Source organism: Corythoichthys intestinalis, chromosome 18, assembly GCF_030265065.1.
Source record: "Corythoichthys intestinalis isolate RoL2023-P3 chromosome 18, ASM3026506v1, whole genome shotgun sequence".
In the NCBI taxonomy this organism is placed as follows: domain Eukaryota; kingdom Metazoa; phylum Chordata; class Actinopteri; order Syngnathiformes; family Syngnathidae; genus Corythoichthys; species Corythoichthys intestinalis.
The window spans coordinates 27,727,376-27,745,683 of record NC_080412.1 but is presented as its reverse complement, the minus strand read 5'-3'; the positions used below and the strand labels follow the sequence as shown (position 1 = coordinate 27,745,683).

General features: G+C 40.4%; 1 protein-coding gene across 1 annotated transcript; it reads right to left on the bottom strand.

Annotated features, from left to right (window-relative positions):
• Window positions 1-997: 997 nt before the first annotated feature.
• Window positions 998-8,201, bottom strand: LOC130906873 (trafficking regulator of GLUT4 1-like). The gene is made up of 3 exons (XM_057821549.1): window positions 7,809-8,201; window positions 6,362-6,508; window positions 998-1,135 (listed from the first exon to the last, which is right to left on the bottom strand). Exons 1-3 carry the CDS (start codon window positions 8,199-8,201, stop codon window positions 998-1,000), a joined length of 678 nt encoding a protein of 225 aa, XP_057677532.1.
• Window positions 8,202-18,308: the final 10,107 nt, after the last annotated feature.

Sequence of the window (18,308 nt, the reverse complement as noted above, 5' to 3'; positions counted from 1 at the left end):
GTGTGAAAAGCTTGTGAAGAGTTACAGAAAACGTTTGGCCTCTGTTATTGCCAACAAAGGGTACATGAAAAAAGTATTGAGATGAACTTTTGGTATTCACCAAATACTTATTTTCCACCATGATTTGCAAATAAATTCTTCAAAATTCAAACAATGTGATTTTCTGTTTTTTTTTTCCACATTCTGTCTCTCATGGTTGAGGTTTACCCATGTTGACAATTACAGGCCTCTCTGATATTTTCAAGTGGGAGAACTTGCACAATTAGTGGTTGACTAAATACTTATTTGCCCCGCTGTAAATTTCAGACCTCTACTATCTTCTAAGTGGGTGAACTTGCAAAATCACAAGGGGTGCAAATACTGCTGCTCCTCACAGTATAATATACATATAATATTTGAGTGTCTTTCAAGGAGACACTTGTCCAAAAGCTTAAAGACTTAGCAGCCGTCAATTGTCACTAAAATTGATTTCCACTTTAACTTCTGAAAATATCAAATAAATCACACATATATTTTAGATTTCATGGTAGTGAATGATCACGTTTTGCCGCCATTTGCGGTGACAGACATCCAATCAATATAAACGTCTATTACCGTCAATGGCAGACAATGAGTTGATATGCATAAAGAACATAAATAAATAAATCATGAGTAGAACTGCCTTGACTTGCACATGCTCATTGCAGTTTATTTGACACATGCAAACAAACGTATGGCACACACCGTGTCAGTCATACAGTAGAAACATACAAAGTACACGTCAACACAGTGGACACGCAGAGCGCACCCGCTCAAGAGTCATTTGTGGGGAAAAAGCTCCAATTCAGGGAAAAAAAATCGCAGGAATTGTTCTTCCGTGTGAATCCAGCAGTCTTTCGGTCACCAGATTAGAGAGCCTTGCGTGTGTATTGTTGTGACAGGTGTGTGTGTTTTAAGCCCCTCCCTCCTGTAATTCTGACCTTGCGGGTTGTTTCAGGTCAGAACCCCATCGATGTCATCACTCGTCTTCAGTCACATCAGTTCTTCTTGATTTGTGCTTTTCCTCCTCTTTCTCCTTCCTTGTGCAAAATTTCGGACAGAGTCCAAAGGAGGTGGTGATGCTGCTCCTGCTGAGGTTAGGGTTTGTGCTGGAGTTCTGCACATAAACAAATCGGGTGTTAGGTGAAGACCACCGCTTTCTTAATCAGTCAGATATTTGCAAACAATTGCACAGGTCACTAATGATCCGAGTCACTAGTGTGTCCAGAGTCTTATTTGTTGTGGACAATTCAAGTTGAGTCAAGGTTATGTTTAGTCAAGTCGTGTCTCAAGGTCATGTCGAGTCGAGTCAGAATTTTGTAAAGACGACTCGTGTCAAGTCATCAGGTTGTCGACTCAAGTCACAGGTTAGTCAAGGCTTTCACCATCATTCCTCAAACTACCGACAAAGCACTCAGGTTTATCTTTGAGGGAAACCTTACTGTCAGTGTAAGTCATTGTAAAACAAACAAACAAACAAACTTTGCAGTATGGTCTGCAGGGAATTTAATTGATTTTTGATTGCAATGATGTTCGTGAGGGCGTAGCGAGCCAAGGCGACCAAGCAGATTACTGGCTGATGGGAACCAAGCTACGACCCAAGTTTTTCGAGTCAGCTTGTCGAGTCTCGAGTCATTTTCTCACGAGTCAAGTCAAGTAGAGTCTAGAGTTTTTGCCTCACAAGTCGAGTTGAGTCTCGGACCCTCCCAGCTCAAGAGTCAAGTCTTAGTCTGGTTTTTTTTCTTCAAGATCGAGTTGAGTTGCGAGTCATCATATTCGCGACTCGAGTCCAATTTTCTGGATATGTGCTCCCATATATTTGTTCATTTGACTATACAGTGGGGAGAACAAGTATTCGATACACTGCCGATTTTGCTGGTTTTCCCACTTGCAAAATATGTAGAGGTCTGTAATTTGTATCATAAGCTCTCTTCAACTGTGAGGGACGGGATCTAATACAAAAAAACAGAAAATCACGTTGTATGATTTTTAAATAATAAATTTGCATTTAATTGCATGAAATAAGTATTTGATACATCACAAAAATCGAACTTAATATTTGACAGAAACCTTTGTTTGCTATTACAGATACCAAACGTTTCCTGTAGTCCTTGACAAGGTTTGCATACACTGCAGCAGGGATTTTGGCCCACTCCTCCATGCAGATCTTCTCCAGAGCCTTCAGCTTTCGGGGCTGCTGCCGGGCAACACGGACTTTCAGCTCCCTCCATAGATTTTCTATCGGGTTCAGATCTGGTGACTGGCTAGGCCACTCTAGGACCTTAAGATGCTTCTTACGGAGCCACTCTTTAGTTGCCTTGGCTGTGTGCTTTGGGTCGTTGTCATGCTGGAAGACCCAGCCACGACCCATCTTCAGGGCTCTCACTGAAGGAAGGAGGTTTTCAGCCAAGATCTGGTGATACATAGCCCCATCCATCCTCCCCTCAATACGGTGCAGTCGTCCTGTACTCTTGGCAGAGAAGCAGCCCCAAAAAATGATGTTTCCTCCTCCATGTTTCACGGTTGGGATGGTGTTCTTGGGGTTATACTCATCCTTATTTTTACTCCAAACACGACGAGCCGAGTTTAGACCAAAAAGTTCAATTTTGGTCTCATCCGACCACATGACCTTCTCCCACTGCTCCTCTGGATCATCCAGATGGTCAGTGGCAAACTTCAGACGTGTCTGGACATGCATTGGCTTCAGGAGCGGGACCTTGTGTGCGCTGTAGGATTTTAATCCATGACGGCGTAATGTGTTTCCGATGGTTTTCTTCGAGACTGTGGTTCCAGCTGTCTTCAGGTCATTGACCAGATCCTGCCGTGTAGTTCTGGGCTGATCCCTCACCTTCCTCATGATCAGTGATGCCCCACGAGGTGAGATCTTGCATGGAACCCCAGAACGAGGCAGATTGACCATCAACTTAAACTTCTTCCATTTTCTAATAATCGCTCCAACAGTTGTTACCTTCTCACCAAACTGCTTGCTTATTTTCCTGTAGCCCATCCCAGCCTTGTGCAGGTCGATTATTTTATCCCTGATGCCCTTACACAGCTCTTTGGTCTTGGCCATTGTGGAGAGGTTGGAGTTTGTTTGTTTGAGCATGTTAACAGGTGTGTTTTATACAGGTAACAAGTTCAAACAGGTGCAGTTACTTCCAGTAATGAGTGGAGAACAGGAGGGGTTCTTAAAAAAGAACTAAGAGTCGAAATATTTACGAGTTGGTAATGTATCAAATACTTATTTCATGCAGTTAAATATAAATTTATTATTTAAAAGTTATACATTGTGATTTTCTGGACTTTTGTATTAGATTCCGTCCCTCACAGTTGAAGAGAACTTATGATACAAATTACAGACCTCTACATGGCTTGCAAGTGGGAAAACCGGCAAAATCGGCAGTGTATCAAATACTTGTTCTCCCCACTGTATATATTCATTTTTATATTGTTTTGTCTTCTTTCTGATTTGTATTTGAATTAGATAAGGGTCCAGTTATCAGCTTCTTCTCTGAAGCAAGGTCAAAGCAAAGAACATAACATAGCTGCTACTAAAAGTCCACTTTCTTGTGAGCCACTTCATGGGTTAAAATTGGGGCTTATGCCCAATTCCCAATATGTTAGATACTAAATAATCGATCTAAACCAGTGGTGTTACCAGGATGCCAGGATACCTGAGGAATGCGGCACCTGTAGCCCATTTCCAGCACACACCTGTGCATGGTGGCTCTGAATGTTTCTACTCCAGACTCAGTCCACCGTTTCTGCAGGTCCCCCAAGGTCTGGAACCGGCCCTTCTCCTCAATCTTTCTCAGGGTGCGGTCACCTCTTCTGGTTGTGCAGTGTTTCCTGCCATACTTTTTCCCTTCCCACTGAGGTGCCTTGATACAGCACTCTGGGAACAGCCTATTCGCTCAGAAATTTCTTTCTGTGTCTTAGCCTCTTACTTGACGATGATGTCCTTCTGGACAGTAGGCAGTCCTGCCCCTGATTGCGGTTTTGAGTAATGAACCAGGCTGGGAATTTTTAAAAGACTCAGGATTCTTTCGCAGGGGTTTTGAGTTAATTCGTTGATTCAGATGATTAGGTTAGTAGCTTCTTTAGAGTACCTTTTCATGATAAGCCGATTTTTTGAGATAGGGATTTTTGGTTTTTCAGTTTTTCTGGACTTTTTTGCCCAAATCATTAATATCAAAACAGTAAAAGGCTTGAACTACTTCAGTTGTGTGTAATGAATCTAAAATATATGGAAGTCTAATGTTTATCAGTATATTACAGAAAATAATGAACTTTTTCCCAATATGCTAATTTTTTAGAAGGACCAGTAAATGGCAGAAAACACAGACAAGACTGAAAAAGCAGTTTCTGCTCTTGCATTCCTTTTTAAAAGAAACTGCTATACCTTAAGACAAAATAACTGTTGTGTCTGATCGAACAATATGTCTATATGCTGCCACAGCAGATTCATGGGGCATTAAGCCCCCGAACTATTTTTATTTTGTCCGTTTCACCCTGGAAACTACCGTTTACAGAAGTCACGCAACCACTTTTGTTTCAACCCAGCCATAAAAAGAAGGTAAGTAATTATAAATGTCTGTCATTTTTAGCTTAGAATCCTTAATTGATGTCTAATATTTCGTTTGACAAAAAAAATACTTTTTATTAGATTAAACGATTAATGATTAAATTATTCACTCACATATTTTTAACTTTTGAACAAATTACGTCACAATGAAAAAAATGATGTCTGTAAATAAGTCACGGATATCTACAACATAACTACTAGTATATACAAATTTCAAAATATTTAATCAAAATGTTATATATGTCAATATTTATGAATGTACAGTATGTTTGAAATTGTATGTATCTATTTCAACATCAGTATTGTAATGTAAATAAAATAAACAAATTGAAATTAATAAAAATGGAAATGATTATTGAACCGCGACCCTCGTGAGGAAATAGCGGCATGGAAAATGAATGAATGAATGATTATGGACATAAATGTCGAAATAATTAAACACTTAAATTTTTTTTTTTTTTAAATAGATCTCGAAAGAAATCATTTAAAATTATACATACAACCAAACTAAATTAAAGGAATCAAATCAATACATTAACTAATGACTTTTATTTACTAGTTAGTCTGGAGAAAACCCACGCAGGCATGGGGAGAACATGCAAACTCCACATAAGGAAGGACAGAGTTTGGGATTGAACCCTTAATCTCAGAACTGTGAGGCAGACATGCTAACCACCCTGCCAAGGCTCACCGTGCCGCCTGCATTTAATTAAAATACGATAATTTTTGTTTATTTTTTAAAATTTGACAAGAAAACCTTGTTCATATACAGTCCTCCTCACCATTTTAGACACCTATGACGTTCAAGAACATAACTTACCCCCAAAAATGCATCATATGAAACATTTTTTTTCCTATTTCCTCTATCAAAATACTTTACACCTCTAATTAAAAGAGCTTGATGATATAAATTTGTAGATTTCCATGTAGCTCTAAAGATATTGTAGATTAGTGCGGCGTTGCTCGCGTTGCGTAATGTGAACGCAATACAACCGAATAGCAGATAAAACATACTTTTCTTAGAGATGCAGCTGTAATGTGGTAAAAGGACACCATAAAGAGGCTCATGCGAAATTGCTTTTCCATCACTGTGTGCAGTATTGTGGTGAGCGACATGGAGAAGAATGAGAGACAGTTTTTATGTTTCACACTTGCTGCTTTTGTGCCCCATAAAATGCAAGACCCCAAGAGACAGCAGCTCTATTGAACAGAAAACACCAGAACATAACAACGGCAACCACCACCCTCTGTCATGGTTGCCACAACTTCCCATGCACCACTGCGGGCGTAACACATAATAAATAAAAGTCGCTACAGTACGAATATCCAGCCGAAATGAATCCCTTTGTAATATTCCGGAAAAATGTAATTTTTTTTAAAATCCTGCATCTTGTGGAGTACTCAGAGCCACAACGTATCACCACAACACATTTAAATTTGTATATGAAACTGTGAGGTTTGAAAGCCCACTGCCACATTGCAATCGCAACAGACGCGTCTTTTGCCCGAAAGACGGCGATGTCGCCTCTACAATCAGGCTTCATTTTCTATGCAAATTTTTAGAGTTTTAAATAAATCTTCCACACTAAACGGAGGCCTAAAGAGATCAAAACAATTGAAGAACACTCTTATACAGATCAAGTACAACTGTGTAAAATTTCGTCAAACTCAGCCCAGCCGTTTCGGAGTCCACAGGGAACGAACACACACACACAAAAGTCCATTTATATACAAATATAGATAATATGTGCATCTGACCCAATGACCGAGCTCCTTACCGATGGTGAAGACGATGAAGACGATGACAGCCACGCCCAGCAGCATGGCCAAACAGCTGAGCAGCAAAGACACACGGCCATACTTGCGTGCCGCCTCCACGTCCCCGTTGTTCAGCACCGAGCGGGACTGACGGCAAGAGGAGAGGCTAGAGGTCAAAGGTCAAGTTTGATAATAATCCCTTTAGTTTTTTCTTGTGTTATCTTGACCACAAATATACAGACAACGAAACAAACAGACATACTAAAACAAATTCTTAACCTAGATAATCAGCTCTTTCAGTGCCATTTACGGTAATAGACGTTCAATCTAAATGAAGTGAGAGAGGCTGCGAACCTCTCCCAGTTCAAGTGGAATGGACGTCTTTCACCTCCACTATGTATTTGGTATATTTTTTGGACATTACTTTTTCCCCAATAATTTTCAAATCAATTTACACATTTTAAAACTATTTTTTCATTGTTTTACAATTTTCGATATTTTCTAAAGTTAATCTAAATATAAATTACTCCCAATGTACTAAATACTTATTATCTGTGAGTCCATTGTACCAGTTTTGTTCTTAGCAGTTGAGGTGCAACAATTAATTGACAATTATTCCACTGAAAAAAAATCTAAAATTTTGTGTAAAATAAATAAATAAATAAATAAATAAATAAACACCCAGAGTTATTTTCAGTTTTTATTGTTTACCTGGTGGCTTCCTAATATCAAGGAAGTAGGGTGTAATGATGTCAATTGGTTAAGAAACAATCCAATCAAATTGATTGATGTGTAAAAACATCGGTCAATATCATCTTTTAGATATGCCATATTGTTCATTCAAATGTCTGGAACTTTTCAGTTAAAAAATTGTCAAAAATGTCCAAATTTGCCCTGGAACTGTTTGTGTTGCATAATGTATTAAATTGATCAGCTTTTGAAAGCAAGCTTTGTTAAATCAGCAAATATTGTGCGGTTTTCCAAAGAATAAGTATTAAGTAGGTTGAAGTAAATTGAAGAATTTCATTCTAAGTAGTATTTTGCTGCCATCTTGTGGCACGTATACCTAATTACTTATATTTTGGAAGTGTATTTGCAGCAGAGCATTTACTTTCTTTTGTTGGGTGGATGTTCAACGCCCATGAGCAGCAAATGCACTCTGAATAAGCCACTCAAGAATGACCCAGTATTGTTTTATATTGTATCCAAAAGCATTCAGTTAAAATGTCTTTAGTACGGTGTGAATGACGACGAATAATTTTGCAGTTATAGATTATTGTATATTCTACTCATAAATGAACGTCTGATTGCTGTCATACCTTGTAAAAGGTGCTGAAAAATGGGGGGGGACTAAAAAAAATATGTACATTTGCCTCATTAATTTTTTTTAAATGATGAGAGAAGGGACATGCCAAATCCGCAAAAAAATATGGGGAGTTGTACTTACCACGCTGGCGTACCACAGCGCGCAAACGTTGAGCGGCACGCCGGGGCAGAGGCACGACAGGACGGCCAGCCACAGGTAGCTGGGCGGCACCGGACCGGGCGGCACGCTGGACGCCAGACTGAGGCGAGACGATGACCTGGGCGCGGCCGCCAGCTGGCCCACCGAGCCGGACTTGAGCGGCGAACGGTGACCGTTCTGCTCGGCGTCCAGCGAGCGGACGCTGGCCCGGACGTCCAGCGAGTCGGACGGCCGTCTGACCGCAGGGCCGACTGCGCCGGGGCCGCCCGGAGGGTGCGCGCCGCCTGCGCTCAACAACTTCTCGGTGTCGTAGAAGTCTCCGTTGCTTGACGGGTCCCTTTGGACCAGCACCGCGCTATCCGTGTTGACGGCCATGTTCACCTCCCAAAGTAACAAAAACTGCTCGTGGGAGTCTGCTCAAAGTCCTGCTGCTTCTCCGGAGGCAAGCTCACAGGTTCTCCATCAGCGAGGTTCTGATGCTCTCATCCAGGTCCGAGCCAACCCACACCCACAGACAACACTTAGCGCGCGCGTGCACGCAGAGTGGCGCGTAAAAGCTTTCCATTTACGCAGAGCAAGGCTGACTCAGATGCGCGTGCACGTTGCCAACAGCTCAAAAGTGCAGAGCTCAGTCGAACCAGTACCGCGCTTAATGGACCCTAACCTCCGCCAAGGAACTCGGAAATAGGGAGCATGTATGCTGCATCTTAACCCACTGAGTGCCACTGACGGCAAGAAAACCCAAGCAAACATAATATGTGAGTTTTAACTCATTGCCATTGACGGCGATTGACGCCCAACCCATTTGGATTGCAAATGATCACATCCTAATTGGATTGGAAATATAGTATATCGTCGTCAGTGGCAGCCAACAAGTTGATATTTACTCAATTTACAGAGTTAATGAATCGGTGTGACGTCACGCTTGTACTGAAGTCACGTGCTTATGAAAGTGAAATATAATAGTGGGTATAAATGCGCGCATCAATTATTGACTTGGCCCTAATGTTCCTAATAGCAGCAAGCAGGAAAGACGCACAATGTTTTTTTTTTTTTGTATTGTTTTTTTTGTCAGGTTTATTTCAACTGTCTCTACATACATTAAAAACATCATACATATATGTCTCCATTACGGTATAATTCATAATCATCGTGTGTTATTATACTTTGGAAGTAGTCAGCAGGTTGCCAGCGCCATCAAGTGGTAATAATGAGAGAGTGCATCAACCGTTTGAATGAATCCTCGTTAACTAATTGGCTGCCATTGACAGCGACAGACGTCTAATCCAGGTCCAATCCATTTTGACTGGGCTGGCGCTGCCAGGCAGCCAGTCAAATCTGATTGAACGCTTGTCGCCGTCAATGGTAGAGAAATTGAAATATGATAACTCATGAAATATGACAACTCAATGTCAGCCATGCGAGCTTCAAATGGTCTTGACGTCCATCACTTCCATTGGCAGGCAGTGAGATCATTTGAAATCTTCTTTGTGTTCTTACTTGTATGCGAGTATACTTTTCTCCATGTTTGTTGGCAGAGCTGAGCAGAAGAGTTCTTCAGCTGGCAGCTTTAGCAAGCGTCATAAACGTAAAGCACGCCAGTGAAGAACCGCTCTGAGCGTCAGCTGGGTTGATTTGTCCAACTTACTTCTTTGAGGTGATCCTGCATGAGAAAAGTCAACGCCAGGAATTTAAAAGGGTGAAACTATTCAAGGCACTATAGACATACGGCATTCATTTTCACATACAGTGAGGAGCAGAAGTATTTGCACCCCTTATGATTTTGCAAGTTCACCCACTTAGAAAATAGCTAGAGGTCTGAAATTTAAACCATATGCCTTCCCACCCATCGAGACATAATCTAAAAAAACAACAACAACAAAAAACAAAAAAACCTCACATTGTATGACTTTTTAAAATAATTCATTTGAAATCTACTGGGGTTCATAAGTATATGTACCCCTGAGAATCAGCAGTAATTATGACACTCAAAGAGTTGTCTTCCTTAAAAATGAAGCGAGAGCGAGAACCCAAAGTGGTATTTGCCATGTGGCAAAATGGATTTTGCCATGCGGCATTTTTTTTGCCATGTGTCAAAATGGATTTTGACATGTGGCTAAATGGATTTTGACATGTGTCATTTTTTGGGTTATATGGCAAAATGCATTTTGGTTTGTAGCATTATTTGGGAGGGGGGGGGGATAATTGCATTTTCTGAGGGGTATATGACAGTTTTGCAGGCCATACACGTCCATGCCATTGAAGGCTATGCACGTCCAAACTTTCCTTTCATTTTAAATGGGAGAAAAACATGTGTGGCTGTGATTTTTGACCATACACTTTACATTAGAGCACATTGACATTCAACTGACACCCAAGTCAGGATATGCCATTGACGCCTATGCACGTCCAAATTTTACATTCTTCATACATGGCAGAAAAACATATTTGGCTGTGATTTCTGACCACACTTTACATTAGAGCGCATTAACATTCAACATGTTTTTCTGCCATTTAAAATGAATGGAAAATTTGGACCTACATAGCCGTCAATGGCGTAGCCTTACTTGGGTGCCAGTTGAATGTCAATGCGCCCCCAAAAATGCCACAACCCAAAATGCATTTTGCAACATTCAAAAAAAAAAATGCCACATGGCAAAGAAAAAATACCACATGGCAAAATCCATTTTGCCACCTGGCAAAAAAAAAAGGCCCCATGGAAAAATCCATCTTGTTCTCAGCCCTGCTGTAAAAAAGTCCACCTTTACCCCATGTGTAAACACCCACCCACCACCTGTTTGAGCTCATTATTGTTACCTGTGCACCTCATAGTCAGTCATAATCCAACTGCTACCATGGGCAAGACCCGACAGCTTTCAAAAGACACCGGAGAAAAAAATGTGTAGCTCCACAAAGCTGGAAAAGACTATGGGACAGTTGGAAAGCAGCTTGGTGAAAACAAATCAAAAGTTGCAGTAAATGTTAGAAATGGAAACGGCTAAACATGACTGATATTCTACATCTGACTGGGGCTCCATGTAAAATCTCTCCTCGTGGGGCATCATTCATGATGAGAAAAGAGAGGGCTCAGCCTACAACCACACGGCAGGAGCTCGTCAATGACCTGAAGAGAGATGGATGCACAGTTTCAAAGGCCACTGTCAGTAGAACAATATGGTGCAATGGTTTAAAATCATGCATTGTTCAAAAGGTTCCCCTGTTGAAGCCAGTACATTGAAGGCCTGTTTGAAGTTTGCCAGGGACCATCTGAATGATGCAGAGGGGTCATGGGAGAAAGTCGTGTGGTCAGATGAGACCAAAGTAGAAATTTTTGGTGCAAACTTTACTATGTGTGTGGAGGAACAAGAAGGATGAGTACAATCCCAAGAACATCATCCCCACTGTGAAGTATCGGGGTGGAAACCTCATGCTTTGGGGCTGCTTTTCGGCAAAGGGGACAGGACGACTGTACTGTATAAAGCAGATGATGAATGGTGAAATGTATCGTCAGATTTTGAACCACAACCTCCTTCCCTCAGTCAGAGACATGAAGATCAGTTGTGGCTGGATCTTCCAACATGACAATGATCTGAAGCACACAGCCAAGCTGACCAAGGAGTGGTTGCGTAAAAAGCATATCAAGGTTCTGGAGTGGCCTAGCCAGTCTCCAGACCTCAATCCAATAGAAAATCTTTGTATGGAGCTTCATGTTTCTCAACGACAGGCCCGAAACCTGACAGATCTTGAGAAGATTTGTGTGGCGGAATGGGCCAAAATCCCTGTTTTCATATGTGAAAACCTGGTGAAGAACTACAGAAAGCGGCTGACCTCTGTAATTGCAAACAAAGGCTAATGCACTAAATATTAGCACTGGTTTTCTCAGGGGTACAAATAATTATAAACCCCAGTAAATTACAAATAAATCACATACAGTGATTGCTTTTATAAATTACAATATGTCTCTATAAGTGGAAATGCATCTAATTTCAGACCTTCTAAGTGGGTGAACTTGCAAAATCACAAGGGTTGCAAATAACTTTTGCTCCTCACTGTAGGAAAAGATAAATTTTCCAAAGAGGACTAATAAACCTAAATGTACATCTAAATAGGCTACAGCACTATTTAACTCATTGCAAGCCATTGGCGGCGATGTGAATGTTCATATTTCAGTGCCATTGACAGCGTTAGACGTTTTAATCCATTCGCCCCTCACAATCAAAATGGATTGGACGTCTAGCGCCGTCATTGCAGCTAATGAGTTAAATGCGTGTCCTGTAAGGGTAAAAAAAGTAATAATTTGTGCATAAAAGGGTTAACTCATTACCTGCTTTTGACAGCAGTAGACGTCTAACCAAGGGCGTAGGTTTGCATAGGGATGATAGGGACATAACATGACCAACTTTTCAGGATGCCCTAATTGTCCCCACCAACTTTTAAGCAACCTTATATGCATGATATAACGAGTTTAGTTAAATAGGTCATATCGGTTGTCTTCCCATATGTTGTAAGGATAGAACTGACCCAACCAATATTAAGTGAATTATTTTCATTATGTTCAAACTGACATTTACCCTTTTCACTTGCTGAATGTGCCAGTGTTCTGTCGATTAGCACTCGTTCATCAAAGTAATCTCCCCGTTGTTGATAGCAGCTTAATGTTGAACAAATCTACGTTTTGACATGTCTATTTAGATACAGTACATCATAGATATATTATCATATTACATATTTAGATACTCCCGTTATAATGTCAGTATTCTATCTTGAACAAGAAACACTATTAAAACCTGGGCGACCCACATGTTTACTGCTTATCAGACATTGTTAACGTCCTAACGCTATTATCTCTCAATATCGTCAATATTCTATTGTAGTCTTTCGTGCGTATACGTAATTGCTTACAGAGTTTATTGGTCAAAAGGAGGGGCGTGGTTGTTGTGCACATGCTCAGTAGCGCTTAGGATATCAATTCGACCGGGATACCCATTCGTCAGAGCACCGGTCCATTTTTCCCCCCTCAAACGCATGTTTGATTGGCTGATGACTTCACCCACCCCCGACAAACACGCACGCTCACGTTCACTGCCCTAACAGAAATACAAGTCGACAACATTATTACATACATATTACAACATATATACAACATATTAGATTTTTTTTGACCAGCAGCATCCACTGTAAGTAATCTAAAAAGACCCCAATGTTGTGGAGGTGAGAAACGCACCACAAATTTTGCTTCTGAAAGTCCGACCTGCATCATAGTTAGGGTAACATTACTCCGTGTGAACTTCCTAACCTGCAAAACTCGAGTAGGAAGCTGCTTAGAGAGAAATCCTTCTGTTTGCGTTTTCTACTGCTAACGTTAATTAAACTGTGAAAATGGTAGTAAACCAGGGGCGTTACCGGGGGGGGGGGGGGGGGGGGGGGCTGAGCATGCGGGGCAGTGCCCACCCACGGAAACGCTCTGCCCACCCAAAGAAAACTGGATGGAGCACTAACGGCAGTCTGGGCACCGCGTATAGTATCCCATTCATGTAGTACTGATGTGTTCTATAAGTTTTAACCTTTGCGTTGTTACCTCCTCTTTCACCTTTAAAAAAAAAAAATGTTGGTTTTGTTCCTAGGAGGCGTTACACACATTTACGCATCTTTTGATTTTTTTTTTTTTTTTTTTTTTTTACATTTTATCAAAGTTTTCACTAGTGTTCACCTGGCTGTTGAGTTTGGCAAGTTTTGAAGCATTTTGAGGGTGTCAAAGTAGGGCTCAAAGCGTCGGCAAGACAAAGAATGACTGCTAGGGGGCGCTACATAGTGTATTTGGAATTTGTCTTTACACGGCTTTAGGGGGCTGCGGAACAAAGAATAACTATAATAATAATAATAAAACTGAGGAACCACAATAGGTTACCTAAAAAAAAAACTCTGCATGTCCATACTGTTCAGTTATGGATGTGTTCTAATTAGGGCTGTCAAACGATTAAAATTTTTAATCGAGGTAATTACAGCTTAAGAATTAATTAACTGTAATTAATCGCAATTCAAACCATCTAAAAATATGCCATATTTTTCTGTAAATTATTGTTAGAATGGAAAGATAAAACACAAGACGGATATATACATTCAACATACGGTACATAAGTACTGTATTTATTATAACAATAAATCAACAAGATGGCATTAACATTATTAACATTCTCCTAAAGCGATCCATGGATAGAAAGACTTGTAGTTCTTAAAAAATAAATGTTAGTACAAGTTATAGAAATTTTATATTAAAACCCCTCTTAATGTTTTCGTTTTAATAAAATTTGTAAAATTTTCAATCAAAAAATAAACTAGTAGCTCGCCATTGTTGTCAATAATTACACAATGCTCACTCATGGTGCTGAAACCCATAAAATCAGTCGGACCCAAGCGCCAGCAGAGGGCGACAAAACACCAAAAAACACAAGTAACAAGTGGACATTACACTGTGCGGGGCATGTGTGTTAAATGCGTCAAATATTTTAACCTGATTAATTTAAAAAATTAATTACTGCCCGTTAACGCGATAATTTTGACAGCCCTAGTTCAAACTTAACATTTACCCTTTTCACTTACTGAATGTGGCGGTGTTCTGTCAATTAGCACTCCTTCGTCGAAGTAATCTCCCCGTTGTTGATAGCAGCTTACTGTTGAACAAATCTACTTTACGTTTTGACACGTCTATTTCGATATATTATAGATATATTATTATATTACATATTTAGATACTTCCGCTATAATGTCAGTATTCTATCTTGAACAAGAAACACTATTAAAACCTGGGCGAACCACGTTTACTGCTTATCAGACAATGTTAACGTCCCAACGCTATTATCTCACAATATCATCAATATTCTATTGTAGTCTTTCGTGCATATACGTAATTGCTTACAGAGGTTATTTGTCAAAAGGCACTATAAAATGGAGGGGCGTGGTTGTTGTGCACACGCTCAGTAGCGCTTTGGATATCCATTCGACCGGGATACCCATTCGTCAGAACACCGTTCCATTTCCCCCCCCTCAAACGCATGTTTGATTGTCTGATGACTTGACCCACGCCCGACAAACACGCACGCTCACGCGTTCACAGCCCCAACACAAATACAAGTCGACAACATTCCACTTCCTTTGAAGAGGAAGGATATTAGAAGAATTTTTTTCAACCAGCGGATTCCACTGAAGTAATCTAAAAAGACCCCACTAATTTTTCCTTCTGAAAGTCCGACCTACATCATAGTTAGTATAACATTACACTGTGTGAACTTCCTAACCTGCAAAACTCAAATAGGAAGCTGCTTAGAGAGAAGTCCTTCTGTTTGTGTTTTTTACTGCTAACGTTAATTAAACTGTGAAAAATGTAGTGAACCAGGGGCGTTACCGGGGGGACAGGGGTGGGCAGTGCCCACCCACGGACACCCTCTGCCCACCCAAAGAAAACTGGATGTAGTTCTAATGGCAATCTGGGCACCGTGTATGGTATCCCATTCATGTAGTACTGATGTTCTAAGTTAACCTTTGCGTTGTTACCTCCTCTTTCACCTTAAAGAAAAAAATGAAATGAAATGTTGGTTTTGTTCCTAGGGGGCGCTACACACATTTACGCATATTCGGATTTTTTTTTTTTTTTTTACATTTTATCAAAGTTTTCACTATATTCAAATAAATCAAATCAACTTTTATTTGTTTAGACCAAATCACAACAAGTTATCTCAAGGAGAAAACAAAACATGTTTTAAGGTGCAGTAGCCCTACGCTGGATTTCGACCTACTTGAGCATTGTAGAGCTTTTTTTTTTTTGACCCCCCAGGTAAGCCTAATGCCCACCCACACCTGGAATCCTGGTAACACCACTGTAGTGAACTCTGCTGCAAACTACAGAACTAGTAAAACGTGATGCATAACATCATATGTTGCTCACACAACACAACATACACACAACATGCATAATTAACTGTGTACATTAAAAAAAAAAAAAAAAAAAAAAATGGGGTGAGGGGGATGCCTCGAGCTACCCACACTAGCGTGGCGATCGACTAGTCGATCGTGATCAACATAATGGGCACCTCAGATTTACTATATCAATTAATCAGGTTCATATTGGTGAGAAATGTAGCCTTTTTGAGCAAAAAATAAAACATGCAGGGTATGCTGTTATATCGTCCCTACCAGTGTTGAGACCAAACCTCCGCCCTTGCGTCTAACCCATTTCAACTGAGAGATCTGGCAGTGATTGATGATATTTCAAAAAGTCATAATTTGTGCATGAAAGGGTTAACTCATTGCCTGCCATTGACTGCAGTAGACGTCTAAACCCTTGAACTGTGAGATCGGTCAGTGAATGATATTTTAGTGCCAGTGGCGCTTCCAGAAATTTTTCATAGGGGTGGCCAGATGGGGCCACTTAAAATCTTGGGGTGGCCAAAACTAAAGCCATAATTTCAGGTTTTCATTATATAATGCAGTAAAAAGGTCAGGGGAAAACTATCAGAAAGACTTAAGGACACGGCTACTGATATACTTTGGTGTATTGTGTAATATTTGATGTTACTAATGATTTAATGTGCATAGTCCGTAACTGTCCAGTCAACATTTTGAGTTCCACAACAATTCTGTTTTATTGTGTTATGTATATATAAGGCATAAGGTGTACATTTAACTAGGGCTGTCAAACGATTAAAATTTTTAATCGAGTTAATCACAACTTTAAAATGAATTCATCGTAATTAATCACAATTCAAACCATCTCTAAAATATGCCATATATTTCTGTAAATTATTGTTGGAATGGAAAGATAAGACACAAGGCGGATATATACATTCAACATACGGTACATAAGTACTGTATTTGTTTATTATAGCAATAAACCCACAAGATGGCATTAACATTATTAAGATTCTTTCTGTGAAAAGGATCCACGGATAGAAAGACTTGTAATTCTTAAAGGATAAATGTGAGTTTGTATATTGTGACTAAATATTGCCATCTAGTGTATTTGTTGAGTTTCAGTAAATGATACTGTAGCGACTTAACTGTCCTGCCCAAATGCATGATGGGAAGTGGTGCAACCATGACTGTGTGTGGTGGCTGCAAATGCTATATATTCTCTGTGTTGGATACAATACAGGGTGTTAAGAAAAAGATCAACTCCTGTCATTCTTCCCCACCTTGCTTCCCACAATATTTATAGTTGCTGTGGGAGAGATGACAAAGCTTTTGCCAATTAAAAGCACGGCCCCAATGAATGCTTTTATCTACTCCACTCACTTGACACTGCCTCTTATCTCTGTATAGAAGTAAAACGGCGTCATTGTAGGCTGTTTGCAGCAATGCGTGAATGAGTCGTACTGCGAATGCGTTAATTGCGATAAATATTTTCACATGATTAATTTTAAAAAATGAATTACCGCCCGTTAACGCGATAAATTTGACAGCCCTACATTTAACTAAATAAAATAAATGCATTCATTTGGGATGCAATGCATAACTGATGCTACAACAATCTAACGATATACTGGCAAGCGGGGTGGCCAGTGGGGTGGCCAACGAATTTATAGGGGTGGCCGTGGCGACCCCTGGCCACCCCTCTGGTGGCGCCACTGTTTAGCGCTATTGACGCAAAAAGACGTTCGACCCATTTTGACTGGGAGGGGCTCACAGTCAGAATGGATTGGACGTCTAGCCCATTCAAAGTCAGACGATGAATTAATGTTCTGAAAATCTTTAGTGCATTGTCAATCGACATAAAAGTTGTAGACAAGTGACATTACGCTGTCACATCAGAACGAGCAGGCCTATTTCGGACCCGACCAAAGCGCCCCTCGGGAAGGTAACTATGGTTCCGAGACATAGTGTCCACCCAAAGTCTCGCCACCAGTGTTAAGAAAAATGAAATCAATCCACCGCACGACAACCGTGACACACTCACGTCACAACTAGACGCAGACGTTACGAGCCGAAGTCCGAACCCTCGGTGGAACCTTCTCGTCCTTCTTGGTTTTATTCTTCTTCCGGCTCGGTCGCGTTCATGTAAGGAAGTGATCCACGCCGGCTTCACACACCGATTAGATGCCTGCGTTATAACGTAACACAAGTTGTCGGTGCTAGTCAGCTGACTCACTCTGGCCGCGCCTCCTCCCGAGCACGCCTTCAAATATAGCAATGAAGTGATTGAAGAGATATCGATCATAGATAGGGGTGATGACGAGGCGGATAGTCACGTGAACACATGGAGGAAACGCACACGTGTGTTAAACGTATAAATATGTAGGGAATCATTTTTGTTAAAATGTTCCTTCCTTGGTGTGTAATTTAACTTTTTTTTCTGCAATATTTTGGCTACATTCTTGTCAAATAATGTGTTCTTTTTTTCGTAATTTACTTACAATTTAAACATTTTATTGGTATAGTACCAATAATTTAACCCTTACATGCACGAATTGTGTGTGTTTTTTTTTTTTT

Excerpts from the sequence above, each read along its gene's own strand:
- LOC130906873 (XM_057821549.1), bottom strand. The coding sequence starts at position 8,201 with ATGGCCGTCAACACGGATAGCGCGGTGCTGGTCCAAAGGGACCCGTCA. Across the intron at positions 6,509-7,808 it reads CGCTGTGGTACGCCAGCGTG|TCCCGCTCGGTGCTGAACAA; the intron begins GTAAGTACAACT and ends TCTTGCCGTCAG. Across the intron at positions 1,136-6,361 it reads GTAAGGAGCTCGGTCATTGG|AACTCCAGCACAAACCCTAA; the intron begins GTCAGATGCACA and ends GTTTATGTGCAG.